Source organism: Panonychus citri, unplaced genomic scaffold (genome assembly GCF_014898815.1).
Source record: "Panonychus citri isolate SS breed McGregor unplaced genomic scaffold, ASM1489881v1 Contig00046, whole genome shotgun sequence".
In the NCBI taxonomy this organism is placed as follows: Eukaryota; Metazoa; Arthropoda; class Arachnida; order Trombidiformes; family Tetranychidae; genus Panonychus; species Panonychus citri.
The window spans coordinates 45,497-67,962 of record NW_026515451.1 but is presented as its reverse complement, the minus strand read 5'-3'; the positions used below and the strand labels follow the sequence as shown (position 1 = coordinate 67,962).

General features: G+C 32.4%; 8 protein-coding genes and 1 long non-coding RNA gene across 9 annotated transcripts; 4 read left to right on the top strand and 5 right to left on the bottom strand.

The window, feature by feature from the left end:
* Window positions 1-337: 337 nt before the first annotated feature.
* On the top strand, window positions 338-1,282 carry LOC128398190 (uncharacterized). The gene is made up of 3 exons (XM_053359020.1): window positions 338-739; window positions 800-1,074; window positions 1,142-1,282. Exons 1-3 carry the CDS (start codon window positions 736-738, stop codon window positions 1,268-1,270), a joined length of 408 nt encoding a protein of 135 aa, XP_053214995.1. The 5' UTR covers window positions 338-735; the 3' UTR covers window positions 1,271-1,282.
* An 84-nt stretch (window positions 1,283-1,366) lies between these two features.
* LOC128398188 (L-xylulose reductase-like) lies at window positions 1,367-2,708 on the bottom strand. The gene is made up of 4 exons (XM_053359018.1): window positions 2,464-2,708; window positions 2,294-2,391; window positions 1,990-2,144; window positions 1,367-1,928 (listed from the first exon to the last, which is right to left on the bottom strand). The coding sequence occupies exons 1-4, from the start codon at window positions 2,513-2,515 to the stop codon at window positions 1,499-1,501; spliced, it is 735 nt and encodes a 244-aa protein (XP_053214993.1). The 5' UTR covers window positions 2,516-2,708; the 3' UTR covers window positions 1,367-1,498.
* A 579-nt stretch (window positions 2,709-3,287) lies between these two features.
* On the bottom strand, window positions 3,288-4,911 carry LOC128398185 (N(4)-(Beta-N-acetylglucosaminyl)-L-asparaginase-like). The gene is made up of 6 exons (XM_053359014.1): window positions 4,729-4,911; window positions 4,505-4,661; window positions 4,007-4,447; window positions 3,822-3,929; window positions 3,627-3,760; window positions 3,288-3,554 (listed from the first exon to the last, which is right to left on the bottom strand). The coding sequence occupies exons 1-6, from the start codon at window positions 4,880-4,882 to the stop codon at window positions 3,439-3,441; spliced, it is 1,110 nt and encodes a 369-aa protein (XP_053214989.1). The 5' UTR covers window positions 4,883-4,911; the 3' UTR covers window positions 3,288-3,438.
* Window positions 4,912-5,372: 461 nt separating this feature from the next.
* Window positions 5,373-7,601, top strand: LOC128398186 (post-GPI attachment to proteins factor 3-like). The gene is made up of 5 exons (XM_053359015.1): window positions 5,373-6,052; window positions 6,285-6,548; window positions 6,639-6,855; window positions 6,939-7,164; window positions 7,262-7,601. Exons 1-5 carry the CDS (start codon window positions 5,738-5,740, stop codon window positions 7,347-7,349), a joined length of 1,110 nt encoding a protein of 369 aa, XP_053214990.1. The 5' UTR covers window positions 5,373-5,737; the 3' UTR covers window positions 7,350-7,601.
* LOC128398183 (V-type proton ATPase subunit C-like) lies at window positions 7,584-10,316 on the bottom strand. The gene is made up of 3 exons (XM_053359013.1): window positions 9,843-10,316; window positions 9,247-9,715; window positions 7,584-9,108 (listed from the first exon to the last, which is right to left on the bottom strand). Exons 2-3 carry the CDS (start codon window positions 9,683-9,685, stop codon window positions 8,408-8,410), a joined length of 1,140 nt encoding a protein of 379 aa, XP_053214988.1. The 5' UTR covers window positions 9,686-9,715; window positions 9,843-10,316; the 3' UTR covers window positions 7,584-8,407.
* A 455-nt stretch (window positions 10,317-10,771) lies between these two features.
* Window positions 10,772-14,495, top strand: LOC128398180 (calnexin-like). Its single transcript, XM_053359010.1, has 3 exons — window positions 10,772-11,243; window positions 12,412-13,101; window positions 13,199-14,495. The coding sequence occupies exons 1-3, from the start codon at window positions 10,868-10,870 to the stop codon at window positions 14,077-14,079; spliced, it is 1,947 nt and encodes a 648-aa protein (XP_053214985.1). The 5' UTR covers window positions 10,772-10,867; the 3' UTR covers window positions 14,080-14,495.
* Window positions 14,496-14,762: 267 nt separating this feature from the next.
* LOC128398181 (SH2B adapter protein 2-like) lies at window positions 14,763-18,236 on the bottom strand. Its single transcript, XM_053359011.1, has 2 exons — window positions 18,080-18,236; window positions 14,763-17,000 (listed from the first exon to the last, which is right to left on the bottom strand). Exons 1-2 carry the CDS (start codon window positions 18,117-18,119, stop codon window positions 15,571-15,573), a joined length of 1,470 nt encoding a protein of 489 aa, XP_053214986.1. The 5' UTR covers window positions 18,120-18,236; the 3' UTR covers window positions 14,763-15,570.
* Window positions 18,237-18,276: 40 nt separating this feature from the next.
* LOC128398193 (uncharacterized) lies at window positions 18,277-19,713 on the top strand. Its single transcript, XR_008327073.1, has 2 exons — window positions 18,277-18,429; window positions 19,315-19,713. It is a non-coding gene; the product is annotated as an uncharacterized LOC128398193 (long non-coding RNA).
* Window positions 19,595-22,440, bottom strand: LOC128398182 (UDP-glucuronic acid decarboxylase 1-like). Its single transcript, XM_053359012.1, has 3 exons — window positions 22,324-22,440; window positions 21,267-22,063; window positions 19,595-21,195 (listed from the first exon to the last, which is right to left on the bottom strand). The coding sequence occupies exons 2-3, from the start codon at window positions 21,319-21,321 to the stop codon at window positions 20,021-20,023; spliced, it is 1,230 nt and encodes a 409-aa protein (XP_053214987.1). The 5' UTR covers window positions 21,322-22,063; window positions 22,324-22,440; the 3' UTR covers window positions 19,595-20,020.
* Between the last annotated feature and the right edge of the window lie 26 nt (window positions 22,441-22,466).

Sequence of the window (22,466 nt, the reverse complement as noted above, 5' to 3'; positions counted from 1 at the left end):
ATATTATACACAAAGAAAAGAAAATAATTGTCAAACGAATGTATAAAAACTCAGAGACACCGATTTGGAATTTGTTGTTCTTTTTATGATGATGCCCAAGGATAAATTGCACTTTAATTGATTACAATTAAATTATCGAGTGTTTTGGACACATTATAACGGGTTAATTGGTAACTTTGAAGACTTTGATTCGTTGGTGATTACAATCTCGATTCTGTTTATTGACCAACGTTCAGTGTGGACTTGGTTTGATTGGATTTGTACAATTAACACGATAAGTTGTTACTTTCAATTGGTTTGATTAATTACAGAGAACGGGGAACCTTTTGTTTTCGAACCTTTTTTTAAACAATAACTCATAATGCATCGGAAATATATGATGAGAGTTAAAATGTTTGTGACAATTGGATTGATGATAATAAGATCATTAAATTTTTTCATTCTCAAGTGAAAACTGTTAATAGTTATATTGTACCTGATTCTCATGAAACAACAATTAACGAGAACCGGATAACCATGAAAAGAGAAAAAAAGATTATCCAAGAAAAGAAGAAGCTAAAAATGAACAATTAGATTTAAACCGGTTTACTTAATCCGAATCAAGAAGATGGAAATACACAATCATCTTTGTCTCTTACTTTTAATTCAGTTCCAATAATTCAAAGTCTGTGTAACAATTAAGTTGATCATTTGTATCAGTGATTAAACATTCACCTCACTTCATTCATCCAAATAATGGGTAAGATTAACTGACCATTTGGTTCAAATTATAATTGTCATTTCTTTGTCTCTTTTAAAGGTGTCAAGTTGATTGTTGCAATTGCACTGACCCTTGGGGTGGTGGTCAAGGGAGACATGATGAGGAAAAGCATCGTCTTTGATATTAAAACACCAAAAGTTTTCTATTGTCCCCAAGAAAAGCCCGATGACCTCAAAAAAATGATCGTCAAGTCGATACCATTGGATAAACTCTGTGAATATCAAGGCCAAAATGTTCCCAAAAATTCAAGGTCAGATTGTTATAACGACATCGATGAGACCGAATATGCTTGCGCTGAAAAACAAAGGATTCTGGTAAGTTAATCACAATTACGATAAAATCACTCTGATTAATAATCTACTCTATTAATATTATTAATAGTTACGTGTTAATCCACCAAACGATTCGGACACAACAACCGTAATCCCCTCGCCTGATATGCCAGAGTACATAAAGATTAACAAAAAAGACACTGGATTAGGTAAACCAGGTAAATCTAAAAAATACTAATCTACATTTTTTTGTAAATTAATTTGATCATAATTAATGATTTAATAATAATCGTTCGCAATCATAAAAAAAGCAATCCTGTTTAATAATCAACAATTTTTCTGGGAGTTTTGTAATTTATGGTTTAATGAAATTAAAAGTTAATCTTTGAAGCGAAAACAAAAACGATCAATTAATTGCTACTTTAATTGGTATCAAATTAAAACGATCAACTGATTGTAATCGAGCTTAACAAGCTGTAAATCCACCATCGATGGGCAATATAACACCATTGATCATTGCTGATTTATCACTTAATAAGAAGACAATTGAGTCGACCACATCATCAACCGAAGCAAATTTCTGCAACGGAATTCGGTCCATCATCCATTTGCGCTTAACGGGATCAGACCAGCCTTTTTTACCCATGTCGGTTTCAACGACCGTCGGGTTGATTGAATTACAACGAATACCGAATGGACCAAGTTCAAGGGCTGAAACACGAGTGATCTGATCAACCGCACCCTTGGAAGCACAATAAGCGACATGGTCTTGTAAGGCCACCATTCCCGCTTGGCTTGAGATGTTCACAATTGATCCTGGTTTGCCTTGGGCTTTCAATTTTTTCACCACTTCTTGGGTAACATTGATGATCGACTTGACGTTAATGTTGAAGTGCCTATTTATTAATGAAAAGATAGTTAATTGTGATATTACAATGGTCATTGTTGTCCACTTACAGGTCAACAGTTTCCTCATCAACCAAACCAATTGGATCCAATTTAGCATAAGCAGCATTGTTAACAACCAAATCAATTGTATCCAATGAAGATATTGCTTTTTTGGTCTCATCCCAATTGGCAAGGTCACATTGAACAATTTCAATTTCTGGTAACTATTAATAAATTGATTGAATGGATATTTGTCTTACTAGAATGTCATCTTGTCAAGGCTAACAAAGGGTCAATGGTTAACAGGTTAATCTATTTGACCCCTTCAGGTGAGTTTGGATTCAAGGTTAACGGGAAATTTTCAACAATTTACCTCTAATTTAAGTGATTCAAGACCCTCTTTGGTCTTACTTAAGGCCACGACCTTTGCACCTAATTTAACAAGACGCTTAACTGTATCTCGTCCAATTCCTGGAATCAGTTATAATTGTAATTGGAAATTGTAACAATCAATGGTCATGATTAAGTTAATTAGTCACTTACCTCTTCCTGCTCCGGTTACAAGGGCTCGTTTTCCTTTAAATGAAATATCCATTTGAAACTTAATTGTTGTCACGATTGGAGAACTCAAATTTTAGTTATTAATTGTTAATCTTACCACCGAAACGGTTACTATTCAACTGAGAGCAATTTACAATGTAAAATGGTTTAAGTTGTTTTTTCTTATACCATCACTTGTTAAATGCCTGTGGTGGCTTCTCGACCTTGATTAACTCCAATCAAGATAAATCATCATTAGATAATCAGTTAGCTGATTATCATAAACCATTAACGATTAACTCACTAACAATTTGAAGCTATTACATACAAACTAACATTAGGTAAATTTGAAGCATGGAACACTCTTAATCCAGCATCAGGTTGAATTCTTAAAGAAACCGCTTCATTAGCGTCAACATCTTTCTCCGAATGGTACATGGCAAGAAGACGAAGCGATTGAAGATTCGATACAATTCTGAAAGTTACCAATGTAGAAGGCATTTCTCATTTCGAACAACGGATCAGCACCCATTGTACAATATTCGAATAGACACTTTCTCTCTCTATTAAACTATGAATCAATCAAAACAAATTGATTTACAATTAACTAAGAGAAAATCAAAACTGAACTTGAAATTGCCAAAAAAACAGAACAGAAAAAAAACGAAAATTATCGAAGCAAAATATCGGTTATCCGATATTCGATATCCATTCTTTGTAACGAATGTATTAATATAAAAACTCAGAGACGCAGATTTGAATTTTTGGAATCTGAAGATAATCGAGAATCAAAAATAATAATCACAAATAAAAATGACTCATAATCATGTTGTTCTTTTTATGATGATGCCCCAGGATAAATTGCACTTTAATTGTAATTATCGAGTGTTTTGGACACATTATAACGGGTTAATTGGTAACTTTGAAGACTTTGATTCGTTGGTGATTACAATCTCGATTCTGTTTATTGACCAACGTTCAGTGTGGACTTGGTTTGATTGGATTTGTACAATTAACACGATAAACTGTTACTTTTGATTGGTTTGGATTAATTACAGAGAACGGGAAAGTTTCAATTCCATTGCAAGCAGCACCTTTTCAATTAGAAATAAACGAGATACAATTAGATCGAGATTAAAATAAGTAAACTTAATTTGGTTACTAACCGAAATCTCCTTGATTATTTGCGACAATTAAAGCTAACATAGCATTTGGAAAATAATTTGCCATCCGTTCAATGGCATCTTTAGCTGCGATTGTTGGACTCATACCGAGTTTTAAATTAACGACAGCTTGATACCTAAAAGATAAGACTAATTAGTGAGAAATTAATTTACTCGATTTTGGGACAATTAACTTACGCCGGAGCAAATCTCATGGCGATGTCACCGTCTCCTGTACCAGCAGCAGCACCGACATCCTTTTCGGCATAAGCACCAGCTCCAGGAATCGGAGAGTCACCGACACGACTGGAAAAACAGATCATCAATTAATTGAGAGGAAAAACATTTAATCACAACAATTAGATTGAGAGAGTTAATCTTACCCAGGGATTTTGTGACTCAGTCCATTAGTCGAAGTGCCCGTTGATATCAGTCCATTTGAGTCAATTACGATCATCCCAATGGTGTCATGACCTCTTTCTGATTCAGAAGATGAGATAATTGTATTTGGATTGTCAATTGTGTTTGATTTGATTAGTTTATCTGATTGTGGTAAATGATAAGGTCCACATTGTAACATTGGATCTGGATTAACATTAATCCAGTAATTAGGTTGACAGGAATTATTTATCCAATCGGCTTGAATTTTTCTCGATTTATCTGAAGTCAAACTTGTCTCATGAAATCCCAATGAGAGGGCAAATTGTGTCGCTTGATCTCCGACCAATAAAGTGTGATTCGTGTTTTCCATGACCTTTCGAGCGACCGAAATGGCCTGTTTGACCCTTCGAAGTGCCCCAACTGCACCAATATCATGAGTTGTCCTGAAAAGGTACAACAATCATTTGACTGATCAACAGAACAATTAAAAATAAGCTTACGCATCCATGATCATAGCATCAAGTGTCGTCTCTCCGTTTTCATCGGGACTTCCGCCCCACCCGACGGTACCATCGCATTGGTCAACCTCGCACTGAGAGCATCCTCTTTCGACGGCATCAACAGCTGATCCACCTTCATGGTAAATCGTTTCCCATGCTAATCAATATTACAATTAGAAAATATCACAATCAATTACTTCAAGTAAATATTTCCGGTCACTTACCCGCAATCGTTGCATTGGTAAAAGGCCAAGTGTTAATCACCAAAGGTAAGGAACCTTTTTCTGAGACAATTAAACTAATTAGATTGGTGAGAAGAAGAAAACAAATACAAATTGATTTAGACATAATCGTAGTATTCATAAGAGAAACAATCATCTGAAGTGTAGCAATCAAGTAAATCAAACAATTTATTATCTTGCAATTAACGATTAACGCCTCATTCGTTTATTTTCCGATCTCCCAATTGAAGATAATCAAATGTAAATGATAAAATAATCAAGAAAATATCTTCGATAATTGTGTTGTGTTTATTGTGATTTGTTAGATTTCACAATTTTCACATTGATTAAATAGTAATAGTAATAGTAAATCAATCATATTAAATTGTAAGAGATTTAAAAACTTTGAACAGTTTGAACATTAAAAAAATTCTCGAACTTTTTGTCCTTCGAGCCAATAAAAATCATCCTAATGGCATTTAAATTAACTGATTCTCACTGATGAGGAATTGATTGAAATGATTAATATCACGATTCTAAACTGAATCAATGTTTCTTCATTTCCACTGATCAATAGTCAATTTTTTCCGTTAACAGGAAATGAAATGTTAACAATTAGGAAACCGTTGTAATGATGATTCTCAATGGATCCAAAGTGATGGGCAACAATTCTGATTATTAAGGTTGATCAACTTTCTATCAAATTAATTGAGAAGAGAAAACACTCGACTCTTTCTTTTTTCTTTCTTTTTTGCTTTCTCTTCTTCTTCTCTTCCAGTTTCAAGTCTCGGTTTCTCTCTCACCTTCATCTTCATTGAGAAATTATTACAACTCATCAGAGAGAAAGAGGAAAAGCTCTTCCTCTGGTTTGTTTTTCTTTTTGTTTATCATTCATGTTTTTCTTTTCTTTTCTATATTTTGATTATGTTCCATTTTCTCCGATTGCGAATACTAATTGTTACCAGTTAATTGTCTTCTAAATGTTACCAAATAGTCGCAATCGTTATAATCAATGATTAACAAGATTTTCCTATTGACCTTGCAACTGTTTGTGTTTCTCTCATCACTCAATTTCATTGGTCATGTTAAAGGATCAGTTGGTGATCACCTTTCCTATTACCGGAAATGTTTAACTGATTGTTTATCATCAAATTGTTCTAACCAAGAGGAATTAGAAAAATTTTGGACCAATCAACCAGTTCATCTGAATTTAACTCTATGGAGCTGTGAAGAAGAGTGTAAATATCAATGCCAATGGTCAACAATTGATTTTCTTCTCGTTGAATTGGAATTGGAGAGAAATCTTTTACCTCAGTTCCATGGAAAGGTAATCAATTATTCTCACTTAACAGTTATTCTTAATTGTCACAAAAGTGTCTCTACTTACCCAGTGAAAGTGATATTCTTCTTTCTCCTTCATCCGTAAAATTAGAACCAGAATTGTTTCCAGATGAGAGAATATGTTATTATGTTTACCTGTTTTCTTTTCTATTTTTTTTCCTTTTCTCAATAATCACATTCGTTTTTCTAATTGAGTGTTTTTCACTTTTCTTTTCTAGTGGACTTTTTATCGATTCTTTGGAATCCAAGAACCGGCATCGGCCTTATTTTCCCTCTTGAATTTGGTCACTACTTATCTCGCTTGGACTCGTTATGCTAAACGGATTCTCCAGGAAAGTCCGTCCGATGATCTGGACAAGGGTTTTACTGTTGGAAACATTGTCGATCCTTATTTCAAGGTCACTACGATTGGAGCCATTCTTAGTATGAATGCTTGGCTCTGGTCGACTGTTTTTCACAGTAGAGACACTCTACTAACTGAGGTATTGAAATTAGAACATTGGTAAATTGTTCGATCTCGATCTCGATCTCGATTTACATTCTAATGTTTTGTTTTGCATTTTCTTCTACAGAGGTTGGATTATTTTTCTGCATTTTCGACTGTTCTGTTTTCTTTCTATGCCATTGTTGTCAGAATGATAGATGAACACCTCGATTTACCTGGAAAAAGATCAACCATTCACACTTCACTGTTATTACCTTTTATTAGTTACTATTTGTATCATGTTTATTACCTTATTTTTGTACAATTTGATTATGCTTTCAATATGAAGGCGAATCTTGTTGCTGGTAAGATTCATTCATTTCTCATTGAATCTTGAATCAATCTCATGGTTTTAATTTCTCTCTCATTGTTGTTTATTTCTCCTTAGGCTTTTCCAGTTCACTTTTATGGTTAATTTGGGCCTACAAGAGACTTGCAACTATACCGATGTCACAATTAAAAGATCATCATATTGTCAAATGTGTCATATCAATTCTACTAGTTAATTGTCTTCTCATCTTTGAGATTAACGATTTCCCTCCAATCTATTTCATTTTGGATGCTCATTCAATTTGGCATTTTGGAACAATTTGTCTACCATTTCTATGGTTTAGGTAAATTAACTAATCACTTACAATTGAAAGATTACTTTTTTCCACTAATTAGCTAAACATACATTTCCTTTTATAATCTTTTTCTATTGTAATTTAGTTTCCTAGAGAAAGAAGCTCTTGAAGGACAAGCAAAGAAAAAACCAGAGAGAGAATCATCATCGAAAACTAAATTACACTGCAATTAATCAACAATTAACAATAACCCTGGAGAAAGATGTGATTTATCAACAAACAAAACTATTAAATTTCACTAATATTTCATTAATTGTTCATCGCCAATTCACTTTATGCAATTTGTTACACTGGTCGTTTGGACAATCGAGGCACCATTGCAATCATTAAATTCAACTAATTGTTACATTTTTTTAACACCCAAAACACTTGATAATTACAATTAAAGTGCAATTTATCCTGGGGCATCATCATAAAAAGAACAACATGATTATGAGTCATTTTTATTTGTGATTATTATTTTTGATTCTCGATTATCTTCAGATTCCAAAATCCAAATCTGTGTCTCTGAGTTTTTATACATTCGTTTGGCAATTATATTTTTTTTTTCATTTCTTTGTGTATAATATTGATTGGAATTATAATTGGGAAATAATTATATATATAAATCGGAAATAGATTGTAAACAAAGAAAACAAAGAACAGGGTAAAGAGTAACAAAAGATATTTGTTTCTCAAGGAAAAACAATTCGATAAAACAATTCAATTGAGTTTGTAGATTAACTCATTATAACTCATTCTCTCTGATATATTTATATATAAGTGTGTGTATATGTTTGTAATTGTAATTTGTTTTCATACTTGATTATAAATAATGGGAACAAAAATTGTCTCAAGCAAAAAAAGAAACGGGAATTATCTTGACCTTAAATGCCCACCAAGGAAATTAAAGGTCACTCAATGTAAAGATCGCTTGTTTTCTTTGTCTTATTTATCGTCCAACGGGAAAACATTGAAGACTTGAAAACTAATTTTTGACTAACTTGGTTCACATATTTGGGTTAATTGTGTTTATATTAACAGCTTGTTTAAACTTGTTTAAAATTCATCCTCAAAACAACCGGAATCAACGTTAACTTTTTTTTCCGTAGGAATCAATTGTTGTATTTGTATATGTATGTGCAGATTTATCATCATCGAGGGTAAATTTTTCTCTTTCTCTTTCTTTCTCTGTCTCTCCATTTAATATTTGATAATCTCCATCATTATGGGCAGCATTTCGACAAGAACCTTATGGATTAGATAACATGTCAATGTTAATCTTGAAATAAACGTATGGATAATATTCTTGCGGGCCCATATTCAATCCGGGAATATCTTCAACTGGCCCACCGGTGGCTGATGAATCCAGATGAGAATAGAGACTGTTCAAGGTTTCACGAAGTTTCCTTTGTTGTTTCTTATTAGGATGTATAAGTACTGCAAGAAAATTGACTGGAAGTCCATAACGTAAAACCGATTCGACGAAAACTCTCAACGCTTTAACATGGACCCAAGCGATAAAGGTTTCGGAGAAATTGATCTTTAACCATCTTAGAAGATTTTGTAACTTCTTCTCCTTGTCTATTTCTAATTTAGCAAGCATGTTCTTACTATCGGCAATCTCTTGTTCGTTGTATTGGAAATCTCGAACAATAAACTTGTGTTCTCGACAACGAGTTTTAAAATCATCGATGCACTTAGAGAACACTGTAACTGTGAATAATCCGTGTTCGTTATCCTCAGAGATCAACTCAGATGATCGAGGAACAACAAGATCGGTAATTTTCTCATACTTTGCATTCCATTCTTTGAAATATGCTTTAGGCACAACAACCAGTAAGGTTGTGAGATATTCCGAGCCCAAAACAAAGTGTTTCTTTTCACAAATATCGCCAAGATTTCGGACTAGAAGGGAGCCAGTTTGTTTTCTCTCCATCGATTGTAAAGTACCTGAAAAATTGAGTGATAGAATAGAAAATTAGAAATAAAAGATGAGATTAGAAATCGATATGGTTTGATAAATAACCACCAAACTACTACTTATAATAAATGTATCTAAATTTGTAACTTATAATAACGACTACGAACCTTTCAACGAATTATAAACCGACGATTTTGTCTTGAGATCAGCATCAATTTGCGATAGCTGCTTGTTTATTATATCGTAAAGGACTTTAAGACTTTGCTGTGATGGATATTTCGCCTTTTCCCACTGAAACTGTGTTAAATATTTGCTTAATTCTTGACCATTGGCTTTTAAGTGTTCGTTTATGTTGTCATTCTTGTTCTCAAGGGTATCATGAATACAAGTTGCTAATTTACGACAAACGCTTTCAACGTAAGTGTCAAGTTTAGCCAGATCATCAGAGAGTCCAACAAGTGTGTCCAAAGTACCAACTTTAAGGTCTGGAATGGGAAATTTAGAGTTCTTGGCTAAATCTTGTTTACTTGTAGCATTATTTAGAGCCTCCCATGTTTGTTGAATTGTTTTCTCTCCAGGAGCTGAGATAAGCCAATAATCACTCATATTTATTGATGAAAAAAAAACGGTTACTACCTGTAGAAAATGAAAGAGAGAAAAAAGAATAATTAATCAATTCAATGGCGAAGATGCAGAATAAATCATAGACACAGGAATGAGAAAAAGGAGAATATTAATTAGCCAGTAATCCAATTGAACTCACCTGTTTACTTGAGGCTGAGTAACAATGAGCCGAAAAATGGGAAAATTACACTATTACAATCAAATGGAATATTAGAAATCAAATTAATCTAAATGTATTGAATATCCACAGCACAGGTAAAACAATTTAAATTGATTAAAGAGAAAAAAATGCAAAGAAAAATGTCCAATGACTTTTAACAGATCGGTGACATTCAGGACACTCGTTGGTGAGATTAACAGTAAAAAGACAGAGGAAGAGAAAGAGAAGCGACAACAGAAAGAGGCGAGAAAGGCGTTTAATTGGTAAACACACAGATCTCTCTACCTTTTCCAATCGAAATTAATTGTTTCTCTTTGCAACAATTAACAGAGCACAAAAAAGAGAAATTAATTATTTCAAATTGATTAGATTAAAATAGATAATTGGAAAAAAAGAAACGATAACAATGAAAATCAAATGAATGACATTCAACACCAGAAGAGAATAGAAAACAACATGAATGGTAACGTCCTCTTTATTTCAGAATAGAAACTGAGAAAATTCTGTTCTCCATTTGATTGGAATTAATTAATTTTCTACAATTTAATTAATTCACCTGTTGATTGAACATCGAAAAATTAAAATCAACCAATTCCATTAATCAGATTGTCGGTTGGTCATTTTGATTGGAATATTTTTCTTTTCTTCTTTTCTTTTATTCTTAATAATTAATTTGATTTTTGTTCTTTTTTCAATTTTATTCTTTTTCTAGAATTTTTCATTATTTCGATAATTGTTGATTGTTAAGAATCTCTCTTTCTAATTGTGACTGGTGTTTGTTTTTGATTTGATCGAAATAATTTAATTCGAGAATTCAAATGGATTAAAAAACCGGCGAATTTTTTTTGGAAAATTTTCACTTGGAAATAAGTGATTGGTCCCTTGGATTTTTTTCTTTTCTATTTTTTGTTCACTTCAAATTCATTTTTGTTTTCCGACTCTCATTGTGTTGGGAGAATTTTTTTATATTCTAATTGTTATTGGAACAATTAATTTATTCAAAGATGTTAACACTACCCTGGTTTAAGTCGATCTTCATCTTTTTCCTGATTTTCACAGTACAATCAACACTGTGTAAGGAAGATATTGATTCTAGTGAGACAAAAAGTGGTAAAGAAGATATTAGTCCATCTTCATCATCATCATCTCCATCACCGTCATCATCATCTTCATCATCAATAGCAAGTGATTTAGATGAAGAAAAGGTTGATTACAAGACTCCTGTTGTTCCCTTGGATAATGTTTACCTTTATGAGCCTTTTGATGTTAAAAGTAACTATCAAAAAATTTGGGTCACTTCAAAGGCAACCAAATCTGATTCCGATGATGATAAATATGATGGACAATGGGAAATTGTGCCCACCGTTGAAAAGATGCCAGGTAAGGAGATTGTAACCTAATCATCAGTATATAATAATATCAACCTAAGAAATTATCATTCTCATCTGACTTTAGGCTTCCAAAGGAAGTAAAAAAGAGATAGAAAAAAGAAGCCCCTTCTACTTGATGTCTTCTCCTTTTCTTTTTCTTTTTCTCCTAGACTACTATTTCCAATTCAAACAAGTTAATCAATTTTTATTGTCTCTTCCTCTTAGAAAATTGATCTTCTATCTTCTCATAATTTTTGCTGACAATGATTCTTAATTTTAAAGTAATGCAAGTTATCTTGGAATTAAGATTCGCTTGGTGTTCAATTCTTTTTTCTAATAAGAGATAATATAGTTTTTCTATTGCAACGTGTATTAAGTTGATTCGACCGTAACCAATGTGTAGATTTCCTTCCTTCCTTCCTCTCTCCTTTATCTTTAATCAACATTTATCTCCAAATATTATCCTCTTTCATCTAATCCATTGGATTTGAATATTCGAGAGAAAAATAGAAATTTTTCAACATTCTCTTTCTCCATCGAATGTTACCTTTAGTTTATGTATTTTAGCTGATGGATCACTTTTACTTTCTATCTGCCTCTCTCACCATCTTCTTTTCATCATTCTAGACTCAAGATGATAAAATTGATTGTTTTTCAATTCAGTAATTAATTGATAATATTGAGTTTTTTCTTCAGTAAATGTTATCATTAGTTTAATCAATATTCAACCTTGTATTTTTGTTAGCTCTCTCATTCTTTTCTCCTTTTCTTTTCATTACTTGCTGATTTCTAACAACTAATTAATAGATTTTTTCTTCATGTTATCTCCATCTTTGTTATGTTTAGTACACACAATGGTTGTTTTTTTAATTTAGTGTCGTATCCTAACCTTTACATTTGTTAGTTTAATAGAAAAAAAGTTGGAACAGGTCTAGAAAAGCTTATTCTCCTCTCTTCATATCATGTTCTTGTAGATTCTTCAAAGATAAATATATTTCTTTAAGTGCAATACACTTTTACGTCATGAAAAAGGAAGACAAAAAATTGGAACATGTCTACAAAAAATGGTAGCGTAGGGGTAGATGTTATCATTTTAGAGTTTTACCATGTGATAATTAACTTCGAACTTATCATTTATCCAAAATCTAACAATGACTATTATTATTGATTTTATTTAGGAGATCTTGGTTTGATGATGAACAGTCGAGCTAAACACCATGCCATTGGGGTTAAACTCTCGAAACCATATGATTTCAAGGGAGATAACTTAGTAGTCCAATATGATGTTCAATTCAGAAATGGACAAGAATGTGGTGGAGCATATCTTAAACTTTTACAATCTCCGAGTGGCGATCTTAGTAAGATTCAGGATAAATCTCCTTATTCTATCATGTTTGGACCGGATAAATGTGGAAATGAACATAAATTACACTTCATCTTCAATCATCGAAATAAGAAAAACAATTCTCTCCGAGAGATTCATTGGAAAAAAGCTGCTGCGGTTACCGGTCTTAATGATGCCATTACTGACAATAAATGGCATTTATTCAGACTTATCGTAAGACCCGATAATACCTATGAAATATCTGTCGATAAGAAAATTGTAGGTAAAGGTAGTTTATTGGAAGATTTTAATCCACCAGTCAATCCACCTAAAGAGATTGATGATCCAAATGATACAAAGCCAGAGGACTGGGATGAAAGAGAAAAAATTCCAGACCCTAATGCCAAGAAACCAGATGATTGGGATGAAAATGAACCGAGAAAGATCGTAGATACCAATGCACAAAAACCATCTGATTGGCTTGAAGATGAACCAGAAATGGTACCAGATCCTGAAGCCAAGAAACCCGATGATTGGTCTGAAGGTAAATTTTACTTTCCAGTTGAATTGTTTTTATTTTTATTTCTCATTTGTATATCATGCAAGTCAAAAATTTCTAATATTATCTCATTTTATTACAGAAATGGATGGAGAATGGGAACCTCCTCTTATTAACAACGTTAGATGTGCCTCCGTCTCTGGATGTGGACCATGGAAGGCTCCTCTAATTGATAATCCCAAATACAAAGGAAAATGGAAGCCACCTCTTATTGCCAATCCAAGTTATCAAGGAAAATGGGCTCCTCGAAAGATTCCAAATCCTGATTTCTTTGAAGAACTTAATCCTTACAAAATGATTCCTTTCGATGCTGTTGCCTTTGAACTATGGACCATTTCTGATGGAATAGTTTTTGACAATATTTTGATCACCAGTGATGTAGATCTTGCAAACAATGTAGCCGATCATACGTATCAACTCAAGAAAGATCTGAATGATGAAAAGACAGAAAATTGGTTCCAAAGTTTCATCCGATCTACAAACAAGAAGCCTTGGCTTTGGGCTGTTTACGTTCTTTCCTTATTAGTGCCTATTTTCCTGCTCATCCGTGTTCTAAGCCCTAAAAAGAAAGAATCAACCGAGGGGAGCAAAAAATCTTCAAGTGATTCAAAATTCGATGTAAGTGGAGACGATCCAGTTCCCGGTCCATCAACTTCAAGTAGTAGTCGTGCTTCACCTCCCACAACTCGAGGATCATCCAAAGCTGCACCCAAAGAGAAAGAGGAACCTCTTAAAGAAGACCAAGGTCGAGAAGAGTTTGAACTTTCAACGGAATCGGAAGAAATTGAAGAAGAGGAGGAAGAGGAAGAAATTGGAGAAAGAGAAGAGCCAATAACAAGACAAGATAATGAAGAAGACGAAGAAGAAGAAGAGGAAGAAGAAGAGGAACCCGAAGAGGTAGAAGAAGAGAAAGAAGTAGAAGAAAAAGGCAAAGCCAGATTAAGGCGAGCACGTAGAGAATAATAGTCATCACATTTTTTTTCTTGACCTTTGAACTTTTCAAGGTCAATCAATCACAACAACAATTAGCATCTAATTCAATGCAACTAAAATTAATACAACAAAAAAAACAATTTTGATAATTGAAAAACCAAAACAACAATGTAACTTTAAATTTCTCGTTCTCATCCTCCTTTTCTCCTCTCTACACCAACCATACTCTTCCAAAATAATTTCTTCTCTCTCTCCCTTAAACATTATGTTCTCAATTCCTCAACTTTTCAAGAGATTACGTTGAAAAAAAAACCATCAACTTTCTGATTCGTCAGTTTGTTATTTATTTTAATTATAATCCACTCACAAGTGAGGTTATGATGAGTTTCGGTACATGTAATCAATAACAATAGTTAATGGAACCTAGTCATAGACTTGAACATTTACCATTCAGATGAATTATCTTATTTAGATGAAGCTTTTTTTTACCGTCAAAAGTCAACAAAATGAAAGTGTAACAATTAACAAAAGAAAAAGAAAAGTTAATTGTCTTAATCGTATCAAAATTGGAATTTTATCATTTTCATAGTTCTTGATTCTTCCAATAATAATCAAGTATCTTTTCTTGGGGATAATTCAAACGTTTCAATAATTCCATTTATAGAGAAATGAACCAAGTAAAATTTTCAAAATTAAAAGAAATTGATTATTAATTTGATGTTTTCACTTTTGGATTGATTTTTAATTGAGAACAGTTTTGGTTTTTTGTTTCTTTTCAATTGATTTTAGGGATTTTGACAAAATTTCTATTGACAAAAGATTAGATTTACAGAGAGAAAAAGAGTAAGAGGAAGATCAAACAAATGTCAATAAGCCATCAACCTTTTTTCTTGTTACAATTAAGTTAATTCACTTAATGAATTGATCGATGGTTAATAATATTATTCGTTCATTTCAGTTTGCTCTTGATTAACAGTTAATTCAGGTTGGACTAGATTATTGTAAAATGTTTACATGAATGTGGATGTTGCTCCTTGAGCAATAGATGAAAAAAGGGAGATGATGAGAAGATGAGAGGAAGAGGGAGAAAAGAAAACAAAGTAAACCAAAAAACAAACAAAAATAATAAGAACGTTGATGATATGCGATATTGAGATCATCAACTTTTCAATACAACCAATTTAAATCCGATGATAATTCACTTCTTGTTTTGTGATTATCAAGAGTAATTTTTGATAGATTTTAAATTAAGAGAGAAAAGACAGAAAGAGAGAGAGAGAGAGATAGAGAGAGAAAAAGAGAGACTCGATTGCAATCTGGACTTGCAGTTCACATCAAAATACAAGTTGCGAGTTTTTGATTAAATATATAATACAGAGGTTTGGGTATCAAAATTGGATTAACCCGATTAAGCCAAAATCACCAAATAATCTTTGCATGTTGGTGCAATACTGGTTACCAGTAAGAGAGAGAGAGAGAGTAGTTAAAGGTAAAAGGTTAATTGGTTAAACAGATGGGTTTTTAAATAAAGGAATAAGTATTATCAACAGCTCGAGTTGTTCCATTAACACTTGCTAAATGTTGTGATTGAAGTTGATTAAGATTCTCCAGTGATACAGTTCGAAGGCGCACTGAACCTCCATAGGTAATTACTTCTTGAATTTCGGGTATTGATGGAACACGTTCTCGTAAATAGTTATGACGAGACTCCGGAGATGATGATGATGGTTCGAAATTACTGTTTGGTGTTGATGATCGACTATTTTGATTGGGCTGCGAATTTGAAGTATTATTATTATTATTATTACCGTTTGGTACACTGGCTGTGTTATTGAGAGACTGAGATTGTTGATGAGAGAATTGGGTTGAATTATTATTATGGTTATGATGATTATGGAGATGATGTTGATTTTGTAAGTCAGAAAGGTTTGTTGAATTGTGAGTTGGACTGGGAGGTGTGTATGGTTGATAAATAACAAAATCGGTGAGGGTAACATCAGCTGTTCCTCCAAGTTCGAGAGGAATTGAGTGAACACGAAAATGATCCAACATATCGAAAACATTTCTAAACCATAAATGTTGAACTCGACACTGACCTTCACCATTTATGGTTAATCTTAAATGTTTCGCGCGACCATGAAAATTAAATGTTAAAACATATTCGCCTTTACGAGTTTCACTCTGGCGAACCAGAAAAATTCCATGTCCTAATGAACCTTCACGTAGAACATATTCAGCGGCATCAGCTCGAGAGAGTAAACCATGAAACCAAGGGTATTGGGAGAGAAAAAGGGAAATATCATTGGCCCCGGTCAAAGGTGAACTTGGTTGTGAATTATTTGGAGATGAGGTATGACCATTGGTGCTGTTGTTGTTTGTATTGGTCGTTTCTCCATTCGCACTTGATATCGAGTTCAGGTGACGTCTGTAGATTGAACCATTGCGAATGTTTGATTCTGTGAGACCAACATTATTTAAATCAATATTCTCGGAGTTATTACATTGCATACATGCATGAATAATGTTTAACCAATCTTTAAGCTCAGATGCACTGGAAGCCTCGATAACATATTCCAATCCTGTTTCCGCTTTAAGGACAAAAGTGTAATCTTGATCGGGCATTTCTAGAACTGTTGTTTCCCTTGCTTCGACTATGGATGAACACAATAGTTCAGCTTTGGATTTAACTGATTTGGGTGGAGAATAAAAGTGAAGAGAGTAACCAGTCGACGTGGATACTAAACTGAGGCGACATTTTTCCCACTTCAATTTAATATCAATCACTGAAGGATCGACTGAGATAAAATCAACAATTCCCTCGTTGACAATGGACGAATCTTCATTAGTAGTTCGACCATTTGACCTTATACTGGAACCATTACGGTTGGAAGATCCTCGCCTATCTCCTGGTGAAAAGTCAACTTCGTCAGAGAATTTCTTATGGAATATACCTGAGTGGGTGGAGAAGATAAATAAATTTACAAGGAAAAAGAAAGAAAGAAAGAAAGAAAGAGAGAGAGAGAGTATAAATATATTGACTGATTGTGAGTGAAATCGTTAATATATAAAAACAGTTACAGGAAAAAAATAGTTGTAAACAACTCAACCTTGATTTTAGGTTAGGTGCGTAATTTAGTTAAACAATAAAAGCTTCCAAAATTCAATTCAATGTAATAATATAATCATAACAAGTTTAATTAACACACGAAATCAGTTAAGAATAGAAAGAGTTAACAGTAACTCCATCTAACGAAAATGTTAAAGTCAAATAATAAATGTAAACAAGTTAATGATGAAATTGGACATTAAATTAAAGAGAAAAACATTGATCAAATAGAAAGAGAAAAGAGAAAGAGAGAAGAGAAAAAAAATTAAGCTATGAGAAGAGATTGAGATCAAATGGAATATAAAAATGTTAAGAATATAAACTAGACTTTTGTAGAATCAGTGGAGAAAAAAAAACACAAGTACAAACGAACCTAAAGGGGGAAAACTTAGAAATTAAGAAGAAAAAAATAAAGGTCTTAATAAAAAAGAAAACATTGTAACAATTAGAGATAAAAGTTACACTATAATGTGGAAATAATTTTCACTCAATATCATCATAACCATAACCGCCATTACATTTACAAGGCAAACTCCTATTAGTGAAAGGTTAGGTCACAATTTATTTTGACACATAAGGTTAGGTAAAAGTAAGAAGAGAGAGAGAGAGGATGGAAAAAGAATATACTCCTGAAAGAGAATTAAAATTCTAAAGAGAATATTTTAAATATTCTTTAACGAGTAAAATTGATTAGAAACCAATTGAAATTGTTTACATGAAAATAACAAAATTACATCAGACATAAGGTGTAAGAGAAATAAGCAAATAAAGAGAAAGAGAGAAAGAGGAAAAGAAAGATGATGATGAAGAATCAGAAAGTCAAGAGAGAGAAAGAAAGAGAGTCACATAGAGGATGAAAAAAGGAAATTTGATCAAATTGTTTTTTTCTATTTAAAGACTAATTAGTGTAATTAAAATTCTTACCTGACAAATATCTTGAAATACCTCGGAAAAAATGGGCCATAATAGAACCATTCCAATTGTGGATTAAAATTAATAATAAAATAAAAAGAATTACAATTAAACTGAATTAGACACAATAAAAGAGAAAATGTAAATGGCAAATAGAAGAAAAATAATCTCTCTTTCTCTTTCGTTTCCATGGTTACTGAGTTGTTTTTCTTTTTTTTCTCTTCAAATTGATCACAAGGTTTGTTGTTTTCTTCTTTATTTGTGTTTCATTATTTGACAATTTATCGCAATTCAACTGTCACATATAATTCCTTGTTTTTCTTTAATTCTCTTCCCTTCCTCAGGCCATTCAACAAGATCAAGTGAGTTACAGTAATCAAATCATTTCTACTCTGGTTAATCATCTTTACTCTCTCGGTTTCTCTCTCTCTCTCACTCAAAGATTAACATTTTCCATTGATGTAAAAGTGATTTAATCAAACAACAATTTACGCTTATATTTACCTGGACCTTTTATCGTTTTGATCAGTTGTTTATTTGCTTTACTTTTTCTCAATTTATTTGAAACATTTTGAGATATGTTCTCCAGATTTACTCTTGGTTACTATTTTTTCCCTCTCTCTCTCTCTTATTTTGTTTTCTTTTTGTTGAGTTGATTAACTTTTGGTCAGTAATTAAGAACGACTTTCCATCTTGTTTCATGTTCCTCTGTGCTAATGTACTTTGATTGGTTGTTTTTCTTGTGGTTTGTTGGCCTTTTCCTATTCCTTTGAAACAACCAATTCAACCATCATTTCCTCTTGGTAGCTCAATAATTTGCTAGATAAATTATTGCACTTGAATATTTGTGATTGTCTTTGATTTTATTACAATTTGTGAATCGTATTCATTGTTATCATAATGTGTATATTGTTATAAATATAATAACAATGTTACAACTGACATTGAAAAACTTGTGAGATTGTTGAACAATCTCATGTAATAATTTGTTTACATTGAATTGATTTAAAGTGTTTGTTTTGAATAAACAATTTACTTTATTTCAATAAAGTATTAAAATCTCTTGGTGGGATTTTTTTTTCTGCGTAATTGTTGATAAACAATTACAAAGTTTTCTATTGTTGATTTTTAGTATTTCTTGAGGTGAGAGAAACTGATAGAGATGAAATTAACTGAATATAAATCAATCCGAATAATATTATCTTCCTGTTGTACTAATAATCATATTTGTTTTATTCTAATTACAGAGTATGATGATGAAGAAGGAGGTTAATAATAAGCAGAATTATGTTAAATCGCCGGAAGATCAAGGAATCATCGAGCTACTTCGAGAGGTTGTTCGTAAATGTACTAACCCGAAATCGTCTGAACGTCCATCGGCCTCTGAACTATTCGAAACCCTTAATCAACATCTCCATGGTTTAGATTCAAAAAGCACCGGAGAAACAATAATTTAATCTTTTCCTTTTATAATCTAAAACAATCAAATCAATCAATTGAAATTATTCTTGATAAACAAAAATGTGATTATTGATTTAGTGATAAAGATAAATTTAATAATGGTTCGGATGGGTCAAAGATGACTCGATAAATGAGATGATGAAAGATAATTATGTTAATTAAAGTGTTAAACTTCGCATTGGAAATTAATTGTTCCATTTTTAGAGGCAACAGTAATGAAAGCATTTCGTTGATTCCTGCGAGAGAAGTTGTTGATTATCTCCCTCATTCGTGATTAAATAAATAATAACAATTTGTAAATTGATTAGATCAGCATTCTAAGTCTGGCACAAATCAAGAAGAGATCAAATTAACAATTCATTCTGTTCATTGAACTGTATCATGATTAATTCATTTTTGTAGTTTCTATCTTTGTAGTTTAAATTATGGCAAATTGTTCGTTTTGATGGTTGGTAAAATAATCCATTTGATTGGCAATTTCGTTAATTATGACTATTCCAAATTTGATATTTCTTTCCTAAAATATTCAACCGTTTTCTGTAATCCAATTTTCAAAGGTACTTTGGGAGTCCAATTTAATTGCTGTTCAGCTCGATGAATATCAGGTCGACGTCGTTGAGGATCATCTTCAACACCATCGGTAAATACAATTTGACTGGTTGTACCCACTAGATTTTTAATTAGAATTGCAAATTGTAGGATAGTATATTCATCGGGATTACCAAGATTAACTGGTTGGGAGAAATTGCTGTTCATCAGTCTAATTAGACCATCAACTAGATCATCGATATAAGCAAATGAGCGAGTCTGTGAACCATCACCGTAAACGGTAATTGATTGATTGCGAAGTGATTGCATGATAAAATTAGAGACAACTCGACCATCGTTCATGTTCATTCGAGGTCCATAGGTGTTGAAGATTCGAGCAACTCTCACATTGACACCTTCTTGTTTAGCATAAGCATATGAAAGCGCTTCGGCAATTCGTTTACCCTCATCGTAACAAGATCTTGGTCCAATTGGATTAACGTTTCCCCAATAATCTTCCGATTGTGGATGAACTTGAGGATCTCCGTAAACCTCTGATGTTGACGCAACCAAAACTCTAGCACCGATTCGTTTGGCTAAACCAAGCATATTAATTGTCCCCAAGGCATTGGTCTTGATTGTTTTCACTGGATTAAACATGTAATGAGGAGGTGAGGCTGGAGAGGCAAGATGGTAAATCTGATCAACTTCAATGTATAAAGGGTTAACTATATCATGATGGATCAATTCAAAGTTTTTATGAGAAAACCAATGATGTAGATTACGTTTTCTACCAGTGAAAAAATTGTCAACTACGGTCACTTCATGGCCACTTTTCATTAGAGTATCGACCAAATGTGACCCCACAAAACCCGCTCCACCAGTGACCAGAATTCGTTTACGTTCAGGTGATGATAATCGACGAGTAACCGGAACTTTCTTGGTAGATGAACCTTCCAACACTTCAATTCTAAGTTCAAGCTCTTTTAATTGGTCAAGTAGAATTTGATTTTCTTGTGTTAATTGTTGAATATGATCTTCATCAGGAATTGAGTAACTTGTCCTGTCAGGTGAATTCGTCCTACTAATTAGTCCATGGCTTTCATGATAAAGATCAAGTTTAACATAGAAAAGAATCACTAAAATGTCAAAGAGAAAGAGAGAGAAATTAATACAATTAAATCAGTTAGGAGTTACAATTATCACTTACCAAGAATTAAGGAAATGAAGGTTATGAATATGATTACATTAAAAAATCGAGTCATGATTAAGTCAATTGTTAAGTTATTCGTTCATGTAAAAGTGTTGAGACAAATTATAAATAGAAAACAATATTGGGTAAATTTGATGACAATTAAAGATGAACATTGGTTAATTATTACGACTAGATGAAGATTTTAAAATATTGATGATGAACAATAATAATACACCATGAGAAATGAAGACTAGTTAATCAACAACAATTAAACTGTCATTATGTTTTTCTCATCACTATTAAAATGGATATAAAAGACTAGCCTTTTGTTGAGAAGATTATAAATTAAGATGACATTTAATCCAATCTTGATTAAGATAAAGATTAGATATAATTAAGAGAAAATGTTTGATTCTTGATCGACTCCAATTGCTGCGATTCCTTAATAATAACATCAGACTTCAATGATTAAGAAAACTTCATTTCGTATTTGAAGATTTAACTTGTTAGAGATCAAGATGAGTTATAGTCCAGCGAAGACAATATAACATTAAATATTACGGAAATGATTAGAAAACAATTAGAAACACCAACACATAAACAGCAACAATTAGTGAATCTAAACAAACATTTCAATCAAATCTCATTTTCTGGTTGTAACATGATGAGCACTTATCAATTGAATGATAATCCATTGGGATGAATACAAGTAAATAATTTAATAGAAAAGCTTCCTGGTTATAATATTACTATTGGTTAAGATGATAAACACAAATAAATCCAAAGTTGCCATTAATTAATTAATTCACAAACTAAAAGGAAAAAAGAAAGAGAATAAAAAAAAGAAACAATTAGAAAATCAATGTAATCATGTAAACAGAGAATCAATTGAATACGTCCAGCAGACAAGGAGAAACAATGAGAATCAAATAGGAAAGGGAAATGATTAAGACAATTGATTAAAAAGCAAGAGAATAGAAAAAAGTTAATAATAGAAACAATCAAATGACTAAATTAAATCGTTGATTATGAAATTAGAAACATAAATAAACAAGAGACACAAAAGACTTACCTTGAAGATGAACAGATGATCAACTCATTTGTTTATCTTTCTCTTTCTCTCTCTCTCATTTCCAGCTGAGAGAAAACTGATTATTTTAACATTTAACGAATTGTCTGATTGGAGCAATTATAATCTACTAATTGTTACGGAAT